General features: G+C 41.1%; 1 protein-coding gene across 3 annotated transcripts in view; it reads right to left on the bottom strand.

The window, feature by feature from the left end:
* The window catches only part of CDK14 (cyclin dependent kinase 14), a 348112-nt gene that overhangs the window by 211695 nt on the left and 113694 nt on the right, over positions 1 to 22723 (bottom strand). For all 3 annotated transcript variants that reach the window (XM_066628515.1, XM_066628517.1, XM_066628516.1), the window contains one exon: positions 14773 to 14867. In XM_066628515.1, the coding sequence (XP_066484612.1) occupies positions 14773 to 14867 (95 nt within the window). The remainder of the gene's footprint in view (positions 1 to 14772; positions 14868 to 22723) is intronic.

Here is a 22723-nt window from a genome sequence, read left to right as displayed (position 1 = left end):
AACTGAACATGTTCTGTTGCGGTGTATTTATTACAAAAAGATACATGAAGAACTTATTTCCCCTTTGATTAGTCGACTTTTCGGATGCACAGAGCAACAATATATGTATATATTATTATCTGAATCCAATCCGATGTTTTCATATAGTGTCGCTAAATTTTTTACCGCTGCAATGGGTATTAGGAAATGGATTTTAAATATGGATGAACCTCTGTAGTTAGAGTATAGTCTGCTAGATAGAATGGAATTGTTTCTGGGGAGATGGCTGGAAGTTGCTGCTGGGTATTTTAGAACTGTTTCAACATAATGATAAATTGTTTTATTGTTTTAAACCTAATCATAATATATTGCATATCTTCGTATATCTATATATATGCTTATATATTTTGATATTTTATATGTGGCTGGTCTTATGACCGTAATAAAGATTTACTACTTCTTAGCGTAGTAGGAAAGCTGTTTGCCCGAGTTGCACTAAAGAGGCTCCAGGTACTTGCAGAGAGCGTCTATCCAGAATCGCAGTGCGGATTCCGAGCCAAAAGGTCCACCACTGATATGGTATTCTCCCTTAGACAACTGCAGGAGAAATGCAGGGAACAACGACAGCCACTCTTTATAGCCTTCATAGATCTCACGAAGGCTTTCGACCTAGTCAGCAGGGATGGCCTCTTCAATATTCTCCCCAAGATCGCATGTCCACCCAGGCTCCTCAGCATCATCAGATCTTTCCACAAGGACATGAAAGGCACTGTTGTCTTTGATGGCTCCACATCAGACCCCTTTGACATCCGAAGCGGAGTGAAGCAGGGCTGTGTTCTTGCGCCAACTTGGTTTGGGATTTTCTTCGCTGTCCTGCTGAAGCATGCCTTTGGAACTGCAACAGAAGGCATCTATCTCCGGACCAGATCAGATGGAAAGCTCTCCAACCTCTCCAGACTGAGAGCAAAGTCCAAAGTCCAGCTGAAATGTCTGCGTGACTTCCTCTTTGCCGACGATGCAGCTGTCACTACCCACTCTGTCAAAGATCTCCAGTAGCTCATGAATCGTTTTAGCAAGGCCTGCCAAAATTTTGGACTGACGATCAGCCTTAAGAAAACACAGGTCATGGTTCAGGATGTGGACTCACCTCCCTGCATTACAATCTCTGCGCATGAACTGGAGGTTGTCCATGACTTTGTGTACCTTGGCTCAACGATCTCCGACACTCTTTCTCTCGATACCGAGCTAAACAAACCCATCGGTAAAGCAGCTACCACGTTTTCCAGACTCACAAAGAGAGTCTGGTCCAACAAGAAGCTGACAGAACATACCAAGATCCAGGTTTACAGAGCTTGCGTCCTGAGTACACTTCTGTACTGCAGCGAGTCATGGACTCTTCGCTCACAACAGGAGAGGAAACTGAACACATTCCACATGCACTGCCTTCGACGCATCCTTGGCATCACCTGGCAGGACAAAGTTCCAAACAACACAGTCCTGGAACGAGCTGGAATCCCTAGCATGTATGCACTGCTGAAACAGAGACGCCTGCGTTAGCTCGGTCATGTCGTGAGAATGGATGATGGCCGGATCCCAAAGGATCTCTTCTATGGAGAACTCGTGCAAGGAAAGCACCCTGCAGGTAGACCACAGCTACGATACAAGGACATCTGCAAGAGGGATCTGAAGGCCTTAGGAGTGGACCTCAACAGGTGGGAAACCCTGGCCTCTGAGCGGCCTGCTTGGAGGCAGGCTGTGCAGCATGGCCTTTCCCAGTTTGAAGAGACACTTGGTCAACAGTCTGAGGCAAAGAGGCAATGAAGGAAGGCCCATAGTCAGGGAGACAGACCAGGGACAGACTGCACTTGCTCCCAGTGTGGAGGGGATTGTCACTCCCGAATCGGCCTTTTCAGTCACACTAGACGCTGTGCCAGAACAACCATCCAGAGCGCGATACCATAGTCTTTCGAGACTGAAGGTTGCCAACATTCATGAATGTCAAATAATTGACAATAATGTCAAACAAAACTATTTCCAATACCTTTACTGCAGTTACTGTGAATGACTCAATTATGCTTCAGAGGCTATACCAGTGATGGTGCACCTATGACACACATGTCAAAAGGGACACGCCATGATTTTTTGGAATTCATCAATACCCAACAACAACAAATGAGTTTGTTTTACCCATTTTTATGTAATATTATGTAATTATTTGTGAAATTATTTGATGCTTTTTTATATAGTACATAGCATCACACATGAGTGGACTGTATTTTTAAAATAAATGAACATGTAAATAATTGTTTCTCATTTGTTCAGGGGGGGGATGCAACACACCAGCAGAGTCAAGCATTTTCTGAATTTTTGACATGCTGAGCCGAAAAGGTTAGCCATCATTGGACTATACTGTACTGAAAGTGCTTCTGACAGAAACCTGCAAAAGACAATATACTTATCCAGTGAAACACTGTTGTATGGATTCAGACACTAGTGAGCTATTCATAAACTGGGAAGGTAGAAGTTACATTATCATATCATTAATATACAAACATTCTGCTTTGAGAGCAGAAGGGGTCACTTGTGAATAAGTACGTGGAACAAGCAATGTCAACATTTAATTTTTTTAGTATTACTTCATAGCACCCCTCACTAAATAAAATGTGTTTGCAAAATACTCCACAGGTGGTTGTGATGGCAAATGGGGGAACAGAATCTAAGAGAGATGCTCAAATCTATTCAGACAAGATCTAAGCAAGTGGTCTCCAAAGTGGAGACCACTGTGCGCCTGCAAAGGCTTCCCCAGCGTGGTCAGTGCTTACTGTTCCGCGGGGAAGCCTTGACAAAGGTCCTCAATTCGTTCCCAAGTGTCATCGTAACCAGCCACTGGCCTCTGACGTCCCAACAGGCTTTGCATCCGGATTTCTGGGCAGAATTGGCAGGTCACAACAACCCTTGGGGTGAATGGAGGTGCTTTGTCAAGGCTCCCATGTGGAACAGTAAACATCTGTTACGCAGGGAAGAGCTATCAAAGGGTGCTGAATCCGTCTGGAGAGCCCTGATCTAGACAATGAAAGGGCATTGTCGAAAATGACATCCCCACATTACCTCCTTCCAGAATGCTTAGTAAAACAAAAATGTTTGACACAATATCACTGTTTCTCTACCCTCCATAAGTGGAAGCAAATTCAATGAAGCAAGGGGTTGGTAAGACTCACAATGCAATGATGTGTCATGCAGAGTATTTTACTACATTTCCAGAAGAGAAGGGCAGATGCAATACTAGCAAAAACAATCACAAATTCTCAATATCAACTAATTCCAGTCCTAGAGAGCTCAGTGGTGAAAATAGACTGAAAACCAATTTTCCAAACTTCAGACCAGGTGTTATAATCCTGGTATAAATATTCTAGGTATGAATAGAGGAGTAAGTCACAGCACATGGCCTCACATTTTCATTTAAACTCCCACATTTTTCAATCCCCTCACAATCACAGATCTCTAAAATTTACTAGCAAAAGTACATTCACCAAGATCTCATTGCTCTGAACTTCAGGAACAAATCACACAAATGAGCTTCATGCCCAACCTCCTCGTCAGTAATCATTCGTTGTTAATTAGCCACTTATATTTTCAATGAAATATACTCCACTCCTTCTCAGTCTCTTCCAACCATGATAAATCTACATGTGACTTAGCTGTCCCATAGTTCTACCTAATTGGTTTCAGCTGTCATTTCTGAAGCTGAAATGCATGGACAGCCTGAGGCCTGTGAATGAACAGGAAGCATTTCCAACCACATTCCCATCATGTCAAACCAGCAATGTGAAAGAGCTCTTCCATTAAAACAAAAACTGTACTATTTGGCTTCTGGCAATGACATCATGCAGCAGACAGATTGTATTGTTTCACTGAGGCAGCAAGACTGTTGCAAGCCATTCTTTTCTACTAAAGAGATCGCACACATTAGTTATGCTCTGGAGGTTCTACTGATTGGAATAGTTTTCCCATTGTCACTTAGAAATTCTTAAGCAGACAATACAATTTAAAGAACAATAATGAAACCAAAGCTGAGGCAACAGATTTGCAACAATCACAAACAAATTGACTGCACAGCAAAATTATTTCAAATGAATAGCAAAGAATCCACATTTTTATAATTTTATTCATTTCTATTTGTGACATAAATTTCATTTAAAAGTAATAATTACAAAACTGTGACCTATTACAATATTTTAAATTAATCTAAACATGTTTACTTCCAATTCTTCCAGCATCATCTCTCTACGCAACCATTTAAATTAAAATGACAGTAAATGAAGAAATAACATCTTGCAGTTTATAAAGAAGTTCCTTCTGAAATACTCTCTCAACTAGAATGTGTTTCCACATTAGAAGACGATCTTCAGAAAATGGTATATTATTCCTCTGATTTTATGAGAGGGGTTGTCCCATATATTGTGAAACCACTGATTTACCAGTGGAATAGCATCAGACTTCGGGGTTTTTGGTAAACTTTATGTTTGTTGCTCTGAGAATAAATTATAAGTCCTTATATCTTGTGAGCATATTATGGTTATGTTCTGAACTGAAGAGTAAATATTTTGAACTGTTTCTTTCGAAATGTGTCAGAACTTAAGATTTCCCAAACTTAATAACAAAAACAATTTAAGCAGAGTACACATTTCATCATGACAATGTTACAGTTCACAGAACTTTGAACAATTAAAAAATATTCACTTCTTGTATGAAGAGATTAGCCACAGCTACTCAATCTTTCTTAAATTCTGTTCAGAGAGGGAGCTAACCAGCAAACATTCAAAACAGATTGGCAGCTCATAGTAGCAGTGGGGATCAAAACAGGAGGGAGGGGAAAACATATCTATGGGGGTTTAATAAACTACACAAAGCACCTTTAATACAATATAAACAGCTCCACTAATACATGCCTCTTGTGTCTTGGAACTGTTACAAGGACATGTACTCAAAAGTACATTGTGTAGGAGGCAAAAAGTAAACACTTCTGAGAGTGTTGCTCAGAAAAAAAAGACAATACTATCTAGTTGCCTGATACTTCTGAATACACTTTGAAAAATACTTGGGCACACATTTCCTTAGGAATGATTTAATGCATTTTTCAGGGTGATTTTGAATGTTACAAGCATGAGCTGTCAGAAAGTCACTCAACTTTCCTGTCATCCACTGTCTATAATGTCCTAAGTCACCCTGATATCTATTAATGTTTTAAAAGATACAACTTTCACTGGGAAGATCCAGTCCAAGTTAAGCACTTTAAGCCCTTCAAAAAGGATTCAACTAACACTGGAAAGGTGCTAGAGTTTCTTAAACCAACAGCTTATAATGAGTATGCAACAGTAAATCTTGGGATTTGGACTAGCACAATTCATCCCAAGTTAAATTCTTAACAGCCCAATCCTAAGCGTCCCAGCACCCAAAGGAACAGCGGTGCCAAGATGGTGACCACTGTATCCCGTAGGCACGAGGAAGCCGCCAGAGGTCTCTGTGGGGAAAGGAAATGTTTGTGCACTTCCCCCAAGTAAGAGCGCTAGCCCCGCAATGGGGCTTCTCAAGTCTGCACCAGGTATTTTGAGCAAAATGGAACCCCCACGGATATTGGGCTCTAACTATGTAACTTATTTTTAACTCTTTTCCCATGATAATGTCAGTGAAGACTCTGTTTTCCCATCTTACTTTCTCCCCCAAAGTGGACATCATCCTTCATTTTTGCTGTCCCTTCCAAGAGAAAAAAAGTGGAAATACCAATTCCTTACACTGCAGTCAAATAGCTAAGGGTTATGAAAAGCTATTTGGGTTGGTTGAGAGGTGAAAAGGGTTAAAAAGTTATTTCTCTTGTCTAACCATGTTTTATAGTAAGGTTTGACAGCCAGAGAGAGAGAGAGAGAGAGAGAGAGAGAGAGAGATGGCTGTCAAAGGTTTCCTCTAATGATGATAGATTTCTTCTTGAATTCTCATGTTTCTTCGGTTTCAGGGGAGCATAGTATCCCTTCTTCCCACAAACAGCCAGAAAACAGAATCAAACTCAAGGCAAAAAAAAAAAATCATTCTCTTATCTGAATCCTTGTTATTACATGAAAAAGAGAATGGCATTCTAATCCATCAAAGAATGACACTGATAAATGAAGAAAAAATGATCCATCTGTTTGCAATAGAATATTACCCCCAGACCTTTTAACTATATGTAGCAGAGATATTACATAAAATCACTTGCAGTAACTACAGCAATAGCCAGGGTGGGCAAATCCACCTTGTTACACTGTCAGTTGCAAAATCAACTCCACTAAAACACAATTTTATATCGTTAATATATCATGCAAACTGGCCAAACTGCTCAAAAGATGCTGCTCCAGAAAGTCATTTTCAAAACTGCCTCCATTCCATTCCTGCCATATTCCTAACTCTACACTTCTGTATTGCAGTCTTCAGTATCCACAGTATGAATCTCTCTAGACCAGTGGTTCTCACACATTTAGCACCGGGACCCACTTTTTGGAATGAAAATCTGTCAGGACCCACCAGAAGTGATGTCATGACCAGAAGTGACAACAGCAAGCAGGAAAATTTTTGACAAACCTAGGCTGCAATCCTACCCACACTTACCCAGGCATAAGCCCCATTAACTATCATTGTTAAAAGAATATACATAGTAGCTTGTTTAAAGTACAGATCTGTAACATTTCCCCAAATGCAGTCACATACCTTGGTAGCATCAAGTCCAATATATTAAAAAATAAAATACTGAAATGAATGGAGACCCACCTGAAATTGCCTCGCAACCCACCTAGTGGGTCCCAACCCACAGATGGAATTGAGATATCATGCTAGGTGCCATCTACATAGTTGTGACAGAGCCAAATTCACACTCCTTGATGACCTCCCCCACAGTAGTTTCATGTAGATTTGAAATAATAAAGCAGTAAGATGGAACTCGAGGTTGACTCCTGAAGCCTTTTCCACAACTGGATATAGCCACAAGGCAGTGGAGGTTTGAGGTCAGAGTTTCCTTTTCTTAGATGAGCTGCCTTCCCAGGCTGAAGAGTCCCATCTACCCGGTGGCTGTTTGGTCGCCTCTTAAGACAAGTACAGCCAAACTGAGGGCCTGTTCTTATCCCCAGCCCTCAGGGGATGATGCAGGAGTGGAGGGGCAGAAAGGGAGATTGTGGAGGATAAAGGACTGCAGGGCGAGAGAGGAGGGTTGTGGGTAATGGAGGACTGCAGGGAGAGAGAGGAGGGTTGTGGGGAATGGAGGACCGCAGGGGGATAGAGGGGGGTTGTGGGGAATGGAGGATTGCAGAGGGAGAGAAGGGATGAGGATAATGGATGACTGCAGAGGGAGAGAAGGGATGAGGATAATGGATGACTGCAGAGGGAGAGCAGGGATGAGGATAATGGAGGATTGCAGAGGGGGAGGGGGAGAGAGGGGGTTGTGGGTAATGGAGAATTGCAGAGGGAGAGCAGGGATGAGGGTAATGGAGGATTGCAGAGGGGGGAGGTCCGTTAACCTCACGGGGTACGTGGGGTTTAGGGTGAAAACCGACAAGCGGACTGACAACTGTGTACTATGCAACAGAAAACAGAAAACTCCTGCCCTAAAGCTGGGCACCTGGAATGTAAGAACAATGACACCTGGCTTCTCTGATGAACTGCAAGAAATAGACGACACACGCAAAACAGCTGTCATCGACATGGAGCTGAGCAGACTGCAGATGGACATCGTCGCCCTCCAAGAGACGAGGCTGCAAGATTCCGGATCTGTCAAAGAGAGAAATTTCTCATTTTTCTGGCAGGGAAAACCACCAAAGGAAACCAGGGAACTTTGGCTTTGTGGTCAGAAATACCCTGCTGGAATTCATCATCCCACCTACTGTGGGAAGTGAAAGAATTCTGTTCCTGTAGCTCCAGTCATCAGCAGGACCTGTCACTCTCATCAGTGCTTATGCACCGACTCTGTCGTCTCCAGCAGAAGCCAAAGACAAATTATATGATGACCTGGCCACCACTATCAAGAAGATCCCTGTAAAAGAGCCATTGTTCATCCTTGGCGATTTCAATGCTAGAGTTGGTGCTGATCACAGTTCGTGGCCCACTTGCTTAGGTCAGTTCGGCACTGGGAAGATGAATGAAAATGGCCAACACCTGATAGAGTTTTGCTGTCATCACAGTCTCTGTGTCAGCAACACGTTCTTCAACACAAAGCCCCAACATAGAGTCTCTTGGAGACACCCAAGATCAAAGCACTGGCACCAGCTCGACCTGATTCTCACCAGACGCTCCAGCCTTCCCAGCATCCAGCTGGGCAGGAGGTCTGGTCTAGAGGGTAGAGCCTCCGTCTGCCTGAAGATAACATCCACAAGGTTGCCAGTTCGAGGCCACCGGCACCGTGTGACCTTGAAGCAGCTGACAAGCTGAAGCCGAGCTATTCCATCTGCTCTAAGCGTGGGAGGATGGAGGCCAGAATGTGAAGCCAGATCGGAATGAAACACCTGAATGTAGTGGTTCTTGAAAGAAAGAACCTTCTTTCAAATTTTAAAAATCCCTATTTAATAAGGGATTTAAATAAAGCCTGCCTATGTAAACCGCCTTGAATAAAGCCTTGAATAAAGACCAAGAAAGGCGGTATATAAATACCTGTTATTATTATTATCAAGATCACACGCAGTTATCAGGGTGCTGCCTGCGACACTGACCACTCCCTGGTGTGCAGCAGAGTGAAACTGCAAACAAAGCGAATGTATCACACGAAAAAGGAAGGAAGACCTCGCATTGATACCAGCAAGACCCGGGATCAGATAAAAGTGGAGGAATTTGCACGAGTGCTTGAGGAATCTCTTCCAGGCCAGGCCGATGCAAACGCATCCAACAGATGGGAATATTTCAAGAATGCCGTTTGCAACACCGCCTTGTCCATATTAGGCAAGAAGATCAACAAGGCGGCAGACTGGTTTGAAGCCCACTCTGAGGAGTTGACACCAGTCATTGAGGAAAAGAGGAGAGCTCAAACAGCATACAAGGCCTGTCCCAGTGAGCGCAACCTGCAGGTCCTCCGAGCTGCTCGCAGCAAAGTCCAACAGACTGCCAGGAGATGTGCTAATGACTACTGGCTCCAGCTCTGTTCCGAGATACAGATAGCAGCTGACATGGGCAACATCAAGGGGATATATGATGTTATCAAGCAGGTTCTAGGTCCAACACAGAAGAAAATTGCCCCTCTGAAGTCTGCCGCAGGCGAGGTCATCCAGGATCAGGCGCAGCAGATGGAACGCTGTGTGCAGCACTACTCTGAGCTATATTCCAGAGAAAATGTAGTCACCGAAGAAGCGCTGAACAGCAGGTGGCCCTGGACTCCCTTGCCTTTGGCAAGGCACCTGGAAAAGACAGCATCCCTGCTGAAGTTCTAAAGTGCTGCAAAGAGATAATCGTCACTGAACTGCATGAAATCTTCTGTCTTTGCTGGAGAGAAGGTGGAGTACCTCAAGACATGAGGGATGCAAACATCATCACGCTGTACAAGAACAAAGGCGACAGGGGTGACTGCAACAACTACCGCGGCATCTCTTTCCTTAGTGTTGTAGGAACGTTGTTTGCCCGAGTTGCACTAAAGAGGCTCCAGGTACTTGCAGGGAGCGTCTATCCAGAATTGCAGTGCGGATTCCGAGCCAAAAGGTCCACCACTGATATGGTATTCTCCCTTAGACAACTGCAGGAGAAATGCAGGGAATGACGGCAGCCACTCTTTATAGCCTTCATAGATCTCACGAAGGCTTTCAACCTGGTCAGCAGGGACGGCCACTTCAAGATTCTCCCCAAGATCGGATGTCCACCCAGGCTCCTCAGCATCATCAGGTCTTTCCACAAGGACATGAAGGGCACTGTTGTCTTTGATGGCTCCACATCAGACCCCTTTGACATCTGAAGCGGAGTGAAGCAGGGCTGTGAAGCGGAGTGAAGCAAGGTTGCGCCAACCTTATTTGGGATTTTCTTCGCTGTCCTGCTGAAGCATGCCTTTGAAACTGCAACAGAAGGCATCGATCTCCGGACCAGATCAGAAGGAAAGCTCTCCAACCTCTCCAGACTGAGAGCAAAGTCCAAAATCCAGCTGAAATGTCTGCGTGGCTTCCTCTTTGCTGATGATGCAGCTGTCACTACCCACTCTGCCAAAGATCTCCAGCAGCTCATGAATCGTTTTAGCAAGGCCTGCCAAGATTTTGGACTGACGATCAGCCTTAAGAAAACACAGGTCATGGTTCAGGATGTGAACTCACCTCTCTGCATTACTATCTCTGTGCATGAACTGGAGGTTGTCCATGACTTTGTGTACCTTGGCTCAACGATCTCCGACACTCTTTCTCTCGATACCGAGCTTAACAAACCCATCGGTAAAGCAGCTACCACATTTTCCAGACTCACAAAGAGAGTCTGGTCCAACAAGAAGCTGACAGAACATACCAAGATCCAGGTTTACAGAGCTTGCGTCCTGAGTACACTTCTGTACTGCAGCGAGTCATGGACTCTTCGCTCACAACAGGAGATGAAACTGAACGCTTTCCACATGCGCTGCCTCCGACGCATCCTCGGCATCACCTGGCAGGACAAAGTTCCAAACAACACAGTCCTGGAATGAGCTAGACTCACTAGCACGTACGCACTGCTGAAACAGAGACGCCTGCGTTGGCTCGGTCATGTCGTGAGAATGGATGGTGGCCGGATCCCAAAGGATCTCCTCTATGGAGAACTCGTGCAGGGAAAGCGCCCTACAGGTAGACTACAGCTGCGATGCAAGGACATCTGCAAGAGGGATCTAATGGCCTTAGGAGTGGACCTCAACAGGTGGGAAATCCTGGCCTCTGAGCGGCCTGCTTGGAGGCAGGCTTTGCAGCATGGCCTCTTCCAGTTTGAAGAGACACTTGGCCAACAGACTGAGGCAAAGAGGCAATGAAGGAAGGCCCATAGCCAGGGAGACAGACCAGGGACAGACTGCACTTGCTCCCAGTGTGGAGGGGATTGTCACTCCTGGATCGGCCTTTTCAGCCACACTAGACGCTGTTCCAGAACCACCATTCAGAGTGCGACACCATAGTCTTTCGAAACTGAAGGTTGCCAACTACTAAGATGGAACTCTGCACCTAATAGGCCAGTGAACAAGGGGTCAAGCAGGAGTCTCTCAATGTCACCGGGATGTGCCCTCCAGGAAGGACTGGGATCATTGTAAAACAATGCCACTAGAGGCAACCCAGAAGGATAATGTGATCTATGCCACTGAAAGCCCCAGAGAGATCCATCAAGTTAACAGTTCTCTGGGTAGGGCTTCCTTACTGGGCTGGCTAAGACGCAGTTGCCACACACCCCTTCACTCTCTCCTTCACTCCTTCCCCAATTCCTCCTAAAATGCTTCACAACTTTCTGTTCAACTCCCATTATTCACTCTTCCACATCTTAGTCATGATCTATTTTCCAAATATATTGCACTACTTATTGCTGGTAATATTTAGAAAAGCTACCACTGCCTCCCTTCTTTGCAAGATCTTCCCCCTCCTTGCTTTTATTAGTCTTTGATGAAAACCTGAGCTAAATCTTCATCACTCTTCTAAGCTCAGGTACTAGCATCTTCTGGTCTCATGACTGTTAATTACAGCCTTTTTTAATGTTCTCTCAGAGATCAACATTTTCTCAGTTGCTCCAGTTAATAGGCTCTTAAAGCTTAGATGCTGGAAAAATACATGAACTCTTTGATAAGTCATTTTTGAAAACTAAACTTCTTAAAAGGTGTGCCCAGTTAATACACACAAATCATCACTCTTAATATTTGAAATAATAAACTTTTCCTGTTTGTCAAAATATGTTTGACCACATGAAAGCCATATTAAGACAAAACCAGAAATTCAAGGGTATATAACTAAAGCAATTCACAATATAGGTCCATGTACCACACTGAATCCTTATAGTTTAAGGAAGACTGATGTTTAAATATAAACATGAAGAGATGTTAAATATATGAAATACAGAAAAATACACTTTGTGCATGTGTACACATGAATGCATACAAGTGTATGAGTATACACACAAATTAGAGAAGACAACTGAAAGTGCTGGTTTTTAAAATAAATTTGGATTTTGGTTGTACATCTACCATGCATTTTTCTTTCATGGCACAGATAAAGCATCAATTATTGTTCTTGCAAATCTGGCTTTCAATTATAAAACTATTCTAATTTCATTTCTTGTACAAAAATATTAAAAGCATAATAGACAGCATTGCTGCATATATATAAGAGGCACTTTTTCAAGTGGGTGCTCCTCTTTTATTTAGCAGGGGGAGAATAACTGGCCCTTCTCACCCCAGCAGTGTCTTCTCTAGTGGCCGCCTGCTGGTGTTCTTTTGCATCTTTTTATAGCTCTTTGCAAGCCCTACTGGGACAGGGAGCCATTAGTTATTTTATTTTTCTCTGTAAACAACTTTGTGAACTTTTTGTTGAAAAGCAGTATATAAATACTGTTAAGAATAATAATAAATTCTCTTTTCATTTGTCAAATACAGAATGGCATAACAGTTCAAGTTCCGTTTTTGACAACGCTATTTTACAAAGGAACTACATTAGACTACCTATCAGAAAGTTTGCTTCAATGTTTTCATGCAGATTTGAAACACAATGACAACTCTGGAACAAACATTACTACGTATATTCCAATCCTCTACCCTTTTAGCTATTTAAACATCACTGGACTTTGATTTGGTGCAGACAGTGTCCATGGGAACATGCAAGCATAACTCTCAGGCTAGCACACTTTCTTCATCCTCTCTTCTCCCTGCCCCCACACTTCCTGGCTTCGGATTTTCATGGCAAGTCATGGTTTGCTGTTAGATCACGTAAGCTATTTTGGGCATTGCATAAACCAACATTAGTCCACCAGTCAGACCTAGCAACCATGGTGTGATCATGGTTCCTAACTCTGACCTGCAGTCAAACCTATCATTTGCCATTAAATTAGAAATCTGGAATTGAGTGAGAGAAGGAGAAGCTGTCAAAGAAAGAATGTGCAAACCTAACCCAGCTATGACATGGATTTACCTCCAAATCAGTCTATTGTCTTCAATGTCTCACTGTACTCAGGATTGCAAGGAAAATGTTTTAAGCATGATTCAGAATGCTCCACTGGTGTACATCTGAGCTCATTTAAAAAAAAAAACCCACTGTGTAAGTTATATCAGTTTATTGCTAAAATGGAAATCTATTTTTTGGTTTTTTCCCTATTTTATAATTAAATAACCGTTCAGAAGCAAAAATGCTGTTTAATAGCCAGGGTGTTTAATACGTATAAAGAAGAGCATTTCCTTCTCCTGGTTGCCCCTTAGGTCTGTAACAGGAAAGTCAAGTGCAAAGGGAAATAACGAAGAGCAACCTGACTTTAATACAGACTATCCTTCTTCGGATATTTCATATCCATGCCATTTTGCCTCCCATTCCTCCTGTTCACCCAGGTTTTTCAGCATTTGTGCCTCTCTAGAGGAAAAAAAGGATGTATTGTTCTACCAGTACAACATGAGCAAAGGCTGAAAACCAGCAAGAAGCCTTTAGATTTATATGGAACAGATGTATAACTCCATGATAATTAATTTTTCCCTATGCAAAATACAACTCTATGTTGTAGCTGACACAAAGCAATAAATTCTATTCATGTAAAAATTATGCAAAATGCATTTTCTGTTACATAAGATTAAAAGGGATGGCTCATCAACAACTACTCAGTTTGATCTGGAGAACACTGAAATTCCCATTTATTTGGACAAAAGAATTTAGCTATATTAATGTCTGCAATGTCATGTCTACAACTGTTCTGCACCAGTTGTCCCACAGTCAAATAGGCGTATTATCAAAATGTATCATTTATATGTAAATAGGCAAGGTAAATGGGCTTTCCATAAGACAGACAACTCATAATGCAGAAGAGGGGGCAATGGAAGCACAGCCTCCTCCATGCCATGTAACATTAAAACTCAGGCAGAACAAGCATGAAGAAACATGTTTATCACATAAAACTACTAAAAATATTTAAAATTCAGAACTGTAGAGCTTTAACAACAATATTCACCAGAACACATTCTATTTTAAAGTCTGACCTCCTCAAGAATCATTTGTTTCTTAAGAATTACAATATTCCCAAATCTATCCATAGAAATTGGGAGGTTAATTATTGCACATTGTACAATGGTGCAGCTAAATGTTGAAGACATTCAACACAAATACCATATTTGTCTTAGGACAATGTAGAATGATTAATTAGGAGTTCAAGCTCAAGACTTCACAAAGCAATTCTTCGAACAAAATTAGATCATTACATTGTCTACTGTGCAAACTGAAGTTTTAATTAGTAGTTGAAATGCAAGTCAGGGAGAAAAGCTATGGAGGATGAATTACATTCACCAGACTTTTTCTGACACTGCTTATTACAACACAAGCCATTCAGTTGCAAGTCACTTGGGAAGATTTAGTCCTACATGCTGCAGCCCTTCCAAGCCTTGCACTCCAACCAAGCCTTGCAAAAGTTACCAACATGAAGAGTTGAGGCTAATCATGATGATGGTTAATGAAATTACTAGATTTCTACACTCAGTAGACTAGGTTACAAATAGTGAAATACATATCCAAGAACAACAAAGGACTGTTACATGAATTATCCAGGTTTCTTTTACTCAAGGACAGCCATTACTTTTAGAGGACTCTGGATTTGATTAAGGGAAAAAAATATTAAACTTACCACAAACTCAAATACCAGTGTCAGCGTTTCTTTTGTGTGGATGATATCATGAAGCAGCACAATATTTACATGTTTTAGGCCTTTCAAAAGAGAAGCTGAAAGACAAAAAGTACACAGTCTGAAAAATTAGTTAATTAGCATATGAGAATGCATATGCAATTTAAATTAATAGTAACACTAGGCAGGTGCTCTGAAGATTTATCCCCACAATCTGTAGTTACACTGTGTACTCCTTTCTCCATGCTCCACAACCTCCACCCTTCTTAAACCCTTCTTAAACCCACAGGGCACAATTCCAGGCATTGTAGCCTTTTTATTTTTCCTCATTCTTTTCTGATTTTTTCTCCCTTGTCAATATGAATTTTGATACGTTTCAAAGAAAATGAATGTAACTTTCTGCATATCAGAACAAGCATACTTATTTTTTATTTAATTAATTTATTATCTGCCTCTCACAGACCTGAAGTCAGCTGCCTACAATAAAGAGAGAGATCACAAGTATTTTATTCAGTATGTCAGCACTGGACTATCCTAGCCAGACACTTCAATTAAAAAGTATATCAAATATGTGGAGTGGTAACAGCAGAACCTTTTTCTCTACTGAACCTTCAAAAAATCTTACCCATATTTTATTTTGCCCTGAAATATGTGTTTAATGTTCACACTGTAATGCATATTTAATATTCCTAAGATATGATATATTTAACCAATATGACATGACAAGTCATGTGCTCCTACAGATACCAAAATGCTAGTAGTGACTTGTCACTTCATGCACACATCAGAAAAGAGCTAACAGATGTTAGAGCTATAACCAGGCATAGCAACTGTAAAGTCAAAGCCAAGTTAATTATTTTATTTAAAGCATTTATATCCTGCTTCATCCAAAGCTCAAGGGGCATACAAAATATAATAAAAACATAATTTAAAATAGCTGTGAACAAGATACATAATACCTTGCAAATAAACAGGTAACAATAAAACCAGATAAAACCCTACCATATGAACGGATTAACACCTGGGCAGACCAATCCAAACTTACAGTGGAGCCAGCATGAGCCCCCTGCACCAGTTCCCAAGTGCTGCAAACATGTTTGCGTCGTCTCAGGAGTCAGCTGGCCTGGATCCAGTCCCTGCACTGTCTGGAGAAGACAGGTTTGCATTGGGCAGTGCAGGGGTGGGATAGTGTGGCGGGAGGGTGTTCAGGCCAGGGGAGGACAGAATGGGAGAGGATCGGACCCAGGAGGGGGTGGGATTGGCAACAGCAGTGCACACAATAACTTAATCTCATTCCCAGCCTGTGCAGCATTACACAGGCTGCTTCGATTTGTGCCAGCTGAATAGTTGGCGCAGATCCAAGTACCCCATAGGACAGACAGAGGCTCAACACAGGATAAGGGGAAAAATATTCCTTTATCCCGAGGTGACCTCCAGTAGCTTCCCAACCTGTGCTGGATACAGCACAGGCAACTGCAGCCTGGTTGTACTGGCTCAGGTTAGGATTTACCCTTAATATCAGATTAAGGGCACAATCCTATCCAATTTTCCAGCACTGATGCAGCCATGTCAGTGAGGTGTGTGCTGCATCCTGAGGTGGCAATTCAGTCACAGAGACCATCTCAAGGTCAGGGAATATTTGTTCCCTTACCTTGGGTCTGCACTGCACCTGCATTGGTGCTTGAAAATTGGTTAGGATTAGGCCCTAAAACCCTGAAATTTTCCCATTTTTCCTTCAGATAGTTGGTCTTATTTCATGCATACGTAGAGTGTGTGTGCATATATACTTTGTCATTCCCCAATTGTAACTCTTCTGTATGATGTTTAGGAGACTTATAAATCCCACTGACTTCAATCAGACATTTGAGTAGGCATGAATAGGTTTGCACTGTAAGTGAATCTTAGTAGCTGGTTATGTAGAATCTGGTATTCTATTGAATCTATTAATTTTATATACTGTTTTTGTTACTCAACAGAAACCTCTGTGTGAGTGTGTGTGTTTCAGAGTGTGAGTGTGCAAGAGAGTGAGATTTCCAGAAAATGTCTTATAATTGATGAAGGTGCGTTCCAAAAATCTTGAAGGGTACAGAACTGTAACCTGAACTTGTGTGACATGGTGGGCTGTACTGGACAATTACAGGCCTTTGACAGGGCTGTGAAAGATTGGCTTTCTTATGTAGAAAGCCTGGAGCAGTATCTGGATGTCAATGAGATTCTCCCCCCCCCCCCCCAAAAAAGTACCAGTATTGTATTATGGGAGGAAAAACATATGGTCTTGTATAGAATTTGATTGCTTCAGAGAAGCCTGAAAGCAACCCTTTTAAAGAAATAGTGCAAATTAATCAGCTACATCTATCATCAAAACTCTTATCATAGTAGGAAGGCTCAGATTTCACAAGAGGCACCAGCAGAAAGGTGAATCTGTTTCTTCATGTGTAGCAGAATTAAAAACTCTTTCAGAACTTCAAGACCTCAAGAGGAGCCTTAATGATGCATCAAGCTCTCTTAATAAAAGTTTGTATGTGGATTACATAGTGAGTGTATTCAAAAGAGAATTAACTGAGGAAAACCTTACTTTCAAATGTGCTGTAGAAATTAGAGCAGTAATAGGAAAAAGCAGCTCAAGATGCAGTGGAGCTTCAAAGCAGAGAAGAAAGAGAGATACACAACATGGCTGCTGAACAGCCTATTCAAGCCATAAGGACATGTAACTGGTGTGGAAATGGATTGCATGTGCCTGCTGAATGGCAATTTAAAAGGGACATACATATTCAAAGAGTATGTTATTCTACAAAGAAACTGGCTGATCCAACTTTCCCAACAGGACTTTGCTGTCCTTTTCCACCCTCCCCCCACCCACCTTACCTGCATTGGCAGGTACATGATGATCCTCTAGCACATGGTGGAATGCTCTTCCTGCTGGAACTCCAGAAGTGCATGCCTTCACACACTGTTGGAGTGTGTTTTGCGACTGCCATAAGGCAGTTAACAATGGCGGAATACTCAACCTGCCAGTTTTAAAGAACTGGGCTGTCAGTCCTACTATATGTAGGACAGATCATGACAGTAGCCAATTCCAAGAAAAATTCAAAATGCTGCAGTTACTACAATATAAATATCCAGATCCCACACTTCCCAAATTTCAATTTTTTTAAAAAAAGGAATTAACATATGCAGTAGAACCTATTTATAACTCTTACATTTTGGGGTTATTTTGGCCTTCTTCCTCCACATACAGCAGGGAATTGAAATAGCAAGCCAGTAGCATCCAGTTGCAGAAAGCAACCTAGAGAGTTCAAGATAAGCAAATCAAGAAGCAGACTCTAGTTTTAAAGCTGCAAGTGTAGCTGAAACTTCCAACAGCCAAAAGTAGATATTCTCCCTTATATAAAATGTGAAAAAAACAAACTAGAAAGCACAAGCAGCACAGAATACAGCATACCTAGTATTTTATTAGCAAAGTGATTATGTAATACTAACTTGACATGGTTTTTTTGTTCATGAGCAAATGTAAAGATAAACAGATGGCTCCATTTTAATTTGATTCCCCAATGAGTTTTGAGCAAGCATCCTAGCATATGATGCAAGAGTCTAAAATTAGGATAAATGCTCTTATTGTTTGTCTGGGTACATGCTTATAAGTATGAGATGTTCTTGTTTGTTTCAGCAGACAATTTGTCAGCAACTGGAAGGTTAGATAGAGGAAAATGATGGAATAAGTCAGATACTATAAAAGAAAGATTGAGACCCAACCAAGTTCTCAGTACTAAGAGTCACTAATAAGGTGGTTACAACTGTCATCCAGTAGCCCAAGTCAACTCAAGCACCCCAGTTTGGGATCTGTTTCAGTAGGAACAGTCAAATAATTCGACAAAGTCAAAATGATCAAGATTTTCATTTTGATTCAAAATGATCATGTTTGTTAGGCAAAAGCAGCTTTCAGGCACTTTACCATGATCCTTATGAGATGAAGTAATCTTGAGAATGTGCTTTATATTATGTTATCACTATATCCTAGGAATATAGGGGGATATCCTTGTCCCCTGGGGGCAAGGGATAAGAATAGGCCCTCTGTTTGACTGTACTTGTCGTAAGAGGCGACTAAACAGCCACCGGGTAGATGGGACTCGTCAGCCTGGGAAGACAGCTAATCTGAGAGAAGGAAAACTCTGATCCCAAACCTCCACTGCCTTGTGGCTACATCCAGTTAAGGAAAAGGCTTCAGGAGTCAACCTCGAGGCAAAATCCGGAGCCGGAGTCCCTGAGGCAGTTCATGACTGAACACAGTCACGTTCTGGCAACTCCTGCGATGCCGCTGGAACCAACCGTATTGGCCTCTGCCTTTCAGCGACGTGGAGAGGGGGGATTTGCTGCATGGGTAACAGCCTATCCTCCATACCTACTTTACCCAGGCTTTGCGCACTGGAGGGGACACTCTGTTCCAGATCCACCATTCAGAGCGTGACACCATAGTCTTCTGAGACTGAAGGATGCCAACAACTATCCTAGGAAGTGTTATAACCCAAAATGGTTTTCAAAACACATTAAATAATGATTACCTAGTGTTGCATTCCAGGATAATATATCACCATGCAAATCTTGGAAGAAACTTAACATGGGTATGTGGATTGGTCAGAGACAATCACCCATGATCAGCTTAAATACACTTTTAGACAAACCCCTAAATTTATCAGTATATAGGTAATTATCTCACACACACACACACACACACACACACACACACACACACCAGTAAATGCTGGAAAACAAGAAAAAACTTTTCACCTTAACTTCATATTAAATAAGCATACTGTATCTCATCTTTCATCATGTCACAAATAGGATTTTTCTTTTGTAAACTATTGATTTTGGTATTAACGAAGAGATCATATTCCAATATTTCTTGATTCCATTGATTTCCCAGAAATGCAAAATACCTGAGCATTTTTTAAAATTATTTTGTTATTACTAGATATTCTACACTCTATTTTCATAGATATTCTACACTCTTATTATTAGATATTCTACACTCTATTTTTGAGATGTCAGTATATTAAGATTTTCTTAAAAAATCAGCTACAAAAAATTAAAAAAATCTTTTTTGTAAAATGATTTCATTCTGACATAGTGCAAGAATTTTTTTCACACTCAGTATTTTCTTATTTTACTTCCCAACCTTTCTAGATCCTTCCTTTGATTTCTTAACCCCAATATTTATTAATAAATAAAACATTTCTTTCAAAATATTTTGTCTAGTGGGTTGTGACAGATTGTCATTTTAAAAAATGGGTTCCAGTGTTAAAATTTGGGAAGCACAGGAATAGTACTAAACAGGTTTTAATTAGAATTTTTCATATTAATAAGGTATATTGATTAATATATTTTGATAGATAGAAACTGACACAGTCCATTCTCTTCTCTGAATACATTTTCCACTTTTCTTGGAAATTGTGCTATAGTACTATGTTTAAAAAACAGATAATGGAAAACATGCATGTACAGTTGTGTGTGAGAGTGTACAAATAAGGGAAGAAAAGCAATATATTGCCTGGCTATATAAATCCAGAAACACACAATTTTGTGTGTTCCCATTTCTAAAAAGCCATTTTGTTTTACACTAAAACCATGAACTCATTAAGAGCTTCACAAAGCTCTCACCTTTACAGTGATTTGTTTTAATTTCCATTTCAGAGAAACAGATGGCAAAGTAATACAAATGTTAGTTTTAGAAAACAGCTGGCTCTCAGAGAAGACTAGAAAGTGACAGAGGAATAAAATTAATCTAAAGAAATGCATCAGTGTCTCCAAGTTTACAACCAGAACTGGAAATGACATAAGAAAATTAATGATGCTTAGAAGATTTTGTTCAAAGAGGTCAACAATTTTAGATCTGAAACTAGTTGGTTAAAAAGGGCAAAAATCAAGACAGTACCCATATTTTAAACTTATAGCTTGTCTCACTTCTGGAATTGAGCCTAATTAAATTAACACATGGTGTCATATTATTATTAACAGTATTTATATACTGCTTTTCAACTAAAAGTTCACAAAGCGGTTTACAGAGAAAAATCAAATAACTAAATGGCTCCCTGTCCCAAAAGGGCTCACAATCTAAAAAGATGCAAATGAATACCAGCAGACAGCCACTAGAACAGACAGTGCTGGGGTGAGGTGGGCCAGTTACTCTCCCCCTGCTAAAAAAAGGAGCACCCACTTGAAAAAGTGCCTCTTACCCAATTAGCAGGGGTTATTTGTCATATGAAATTTGTCATATGAAAACAAATTATTTCAAACACATGTTAAACACAAGACTGCAGATCTGTGAGCATATCGTTCACCCAAGAAATGGCATAGATTTCAGCTAAATATTACATAAAATCATGGCCAGTAGTTGAAGAATGATACTTCACTTTGCAGTGCTCTGATCCCTGACACATGTTTTCCCCTTTTCTTTGCTTTTACAGTAAATACCCAGACAAAAAACAATACATAAAATTACAAATGTTGAAAGAGAGAATGTAATTGAATAAAATATGCCAATGATGCAAAAAAAGCAGCTGCTGGTGGTCTCTTTACAGGTGCAGTGGCAAAATAACAACTTTAAACAGACAAAATTAGAATTTTGTGCAGCACTGCGAATTACCCCAGTTATCAGCTTAGAGCCCAATTCTATCCAACTTTCCAGCACCGGTGCAACCGCAATGCAGCCCCATGGTAAGGGAACAAATGTTCCCATACCTTGAGGAGGCCTCCAAGACTGTCCCCCCACCACAGGATGCAGTGCATGCCCCATTGGCACAGCTGCATCGGCAATGGAAAATTGGACAGGATTGGGCACTTAGCTGCCTAACTTTATCATTCACTTGCCTAGAAAAGTATGCTTAGAAAATTAACAATTTTTTGGTGTCTTCATATGGAATTTTTTTTTCACTATATTACCTTGTAAGTGTAATAAATACTATTAACATATCCTTAGGGAAAAAATCCCAACCTTTTTTCTTTTTCAGAGTAATAATATCCCAAACTGAGAGAGAATCTAGAAGCTACCCTTTGAAACCAATTCTCTCTTTTACGCAACACAACTTATTTCCAGCAAATCAAAGCTCAAACAGCTTATCTTTCTCTTTCAAGGCAACAAAGTTTGACTCAAGTAAGGTCAGCACATTAAATACAGTACCTAACTTCACAGCAACCTTTCAGAAACATGACAAGAAATAAGTGCTCAGTTACAGGAAGCAATTTAGTCTTGCATCAAGGATTGATCGGAAGCTAATTTATGCAATTCTTCAATGCCTTCTTATTTTATCAGCGATTTTGAAATCAGTGGCAGCTGTTACCCCCTTAACGTTACATATCCGTTTCACTAAAGTGCACTACACTTGCAATAACTTGCTATATAAATGTGGATTTATTCATATATAAATGCAAATACACAAACAGCCCAATCCTATATTGGTGCCACACCAGTCTGAGTGGCATAAGCCATGGAATTTGTCCTTGGATAAAATTGCAACAACAGCCCCACCAACAGATGAGACACAGAAAATGGTACAGCAACAAAACAAAAGAGCGCAAAAGGCATGAATAGAAATACAAGGAGCAGATTTACGCCATATTCTAAACGCTCTTCAGAGGACACACACATCCCCAATGCTGGAAAAATGCTATGCCAACAACAGAAGCAAAAGCAATGCACCCAACACAGATAAGCAAAGGAAGAGAGGGAATCCAATGCCACAATGCATTGATGCTGTATCTTTGTCTCCCCAGCATTGAACCTTCAGTATGTCAAATAATTATCCCTTCATTTTTTAAAAAGCTAATTCCAGTGAGTGTCTGCTATCCCCTGGTCAATGCAAGGAACTCCAACAATTGGTGCTGCTGGTCAAACACACATCTGGCACCCTTCTGTTTTTCAGGAATGCACCATTACCAATTGGGAAAGAACAGTCAT

This window comes from Tiliqua scincoides, chromosome 5 (genome assembly GCF_035046505.1).
Source record: "Tiliqua scincoides isolate rTilSci1 chromosome 5, rTilSci1.hap2, whole genome shotgun sequence".
NCBI lineage: Eukaryota > Metazoa > Chordata > Lepidosauria > Squamata > Scincidae > Tiliqua > Tiliqua scincoides.
The sequence above is the reverse complement of the archived record's forward strand: the minus strand, read 5'-3'. Positions and strand labels throughout refer to the sequence as shown.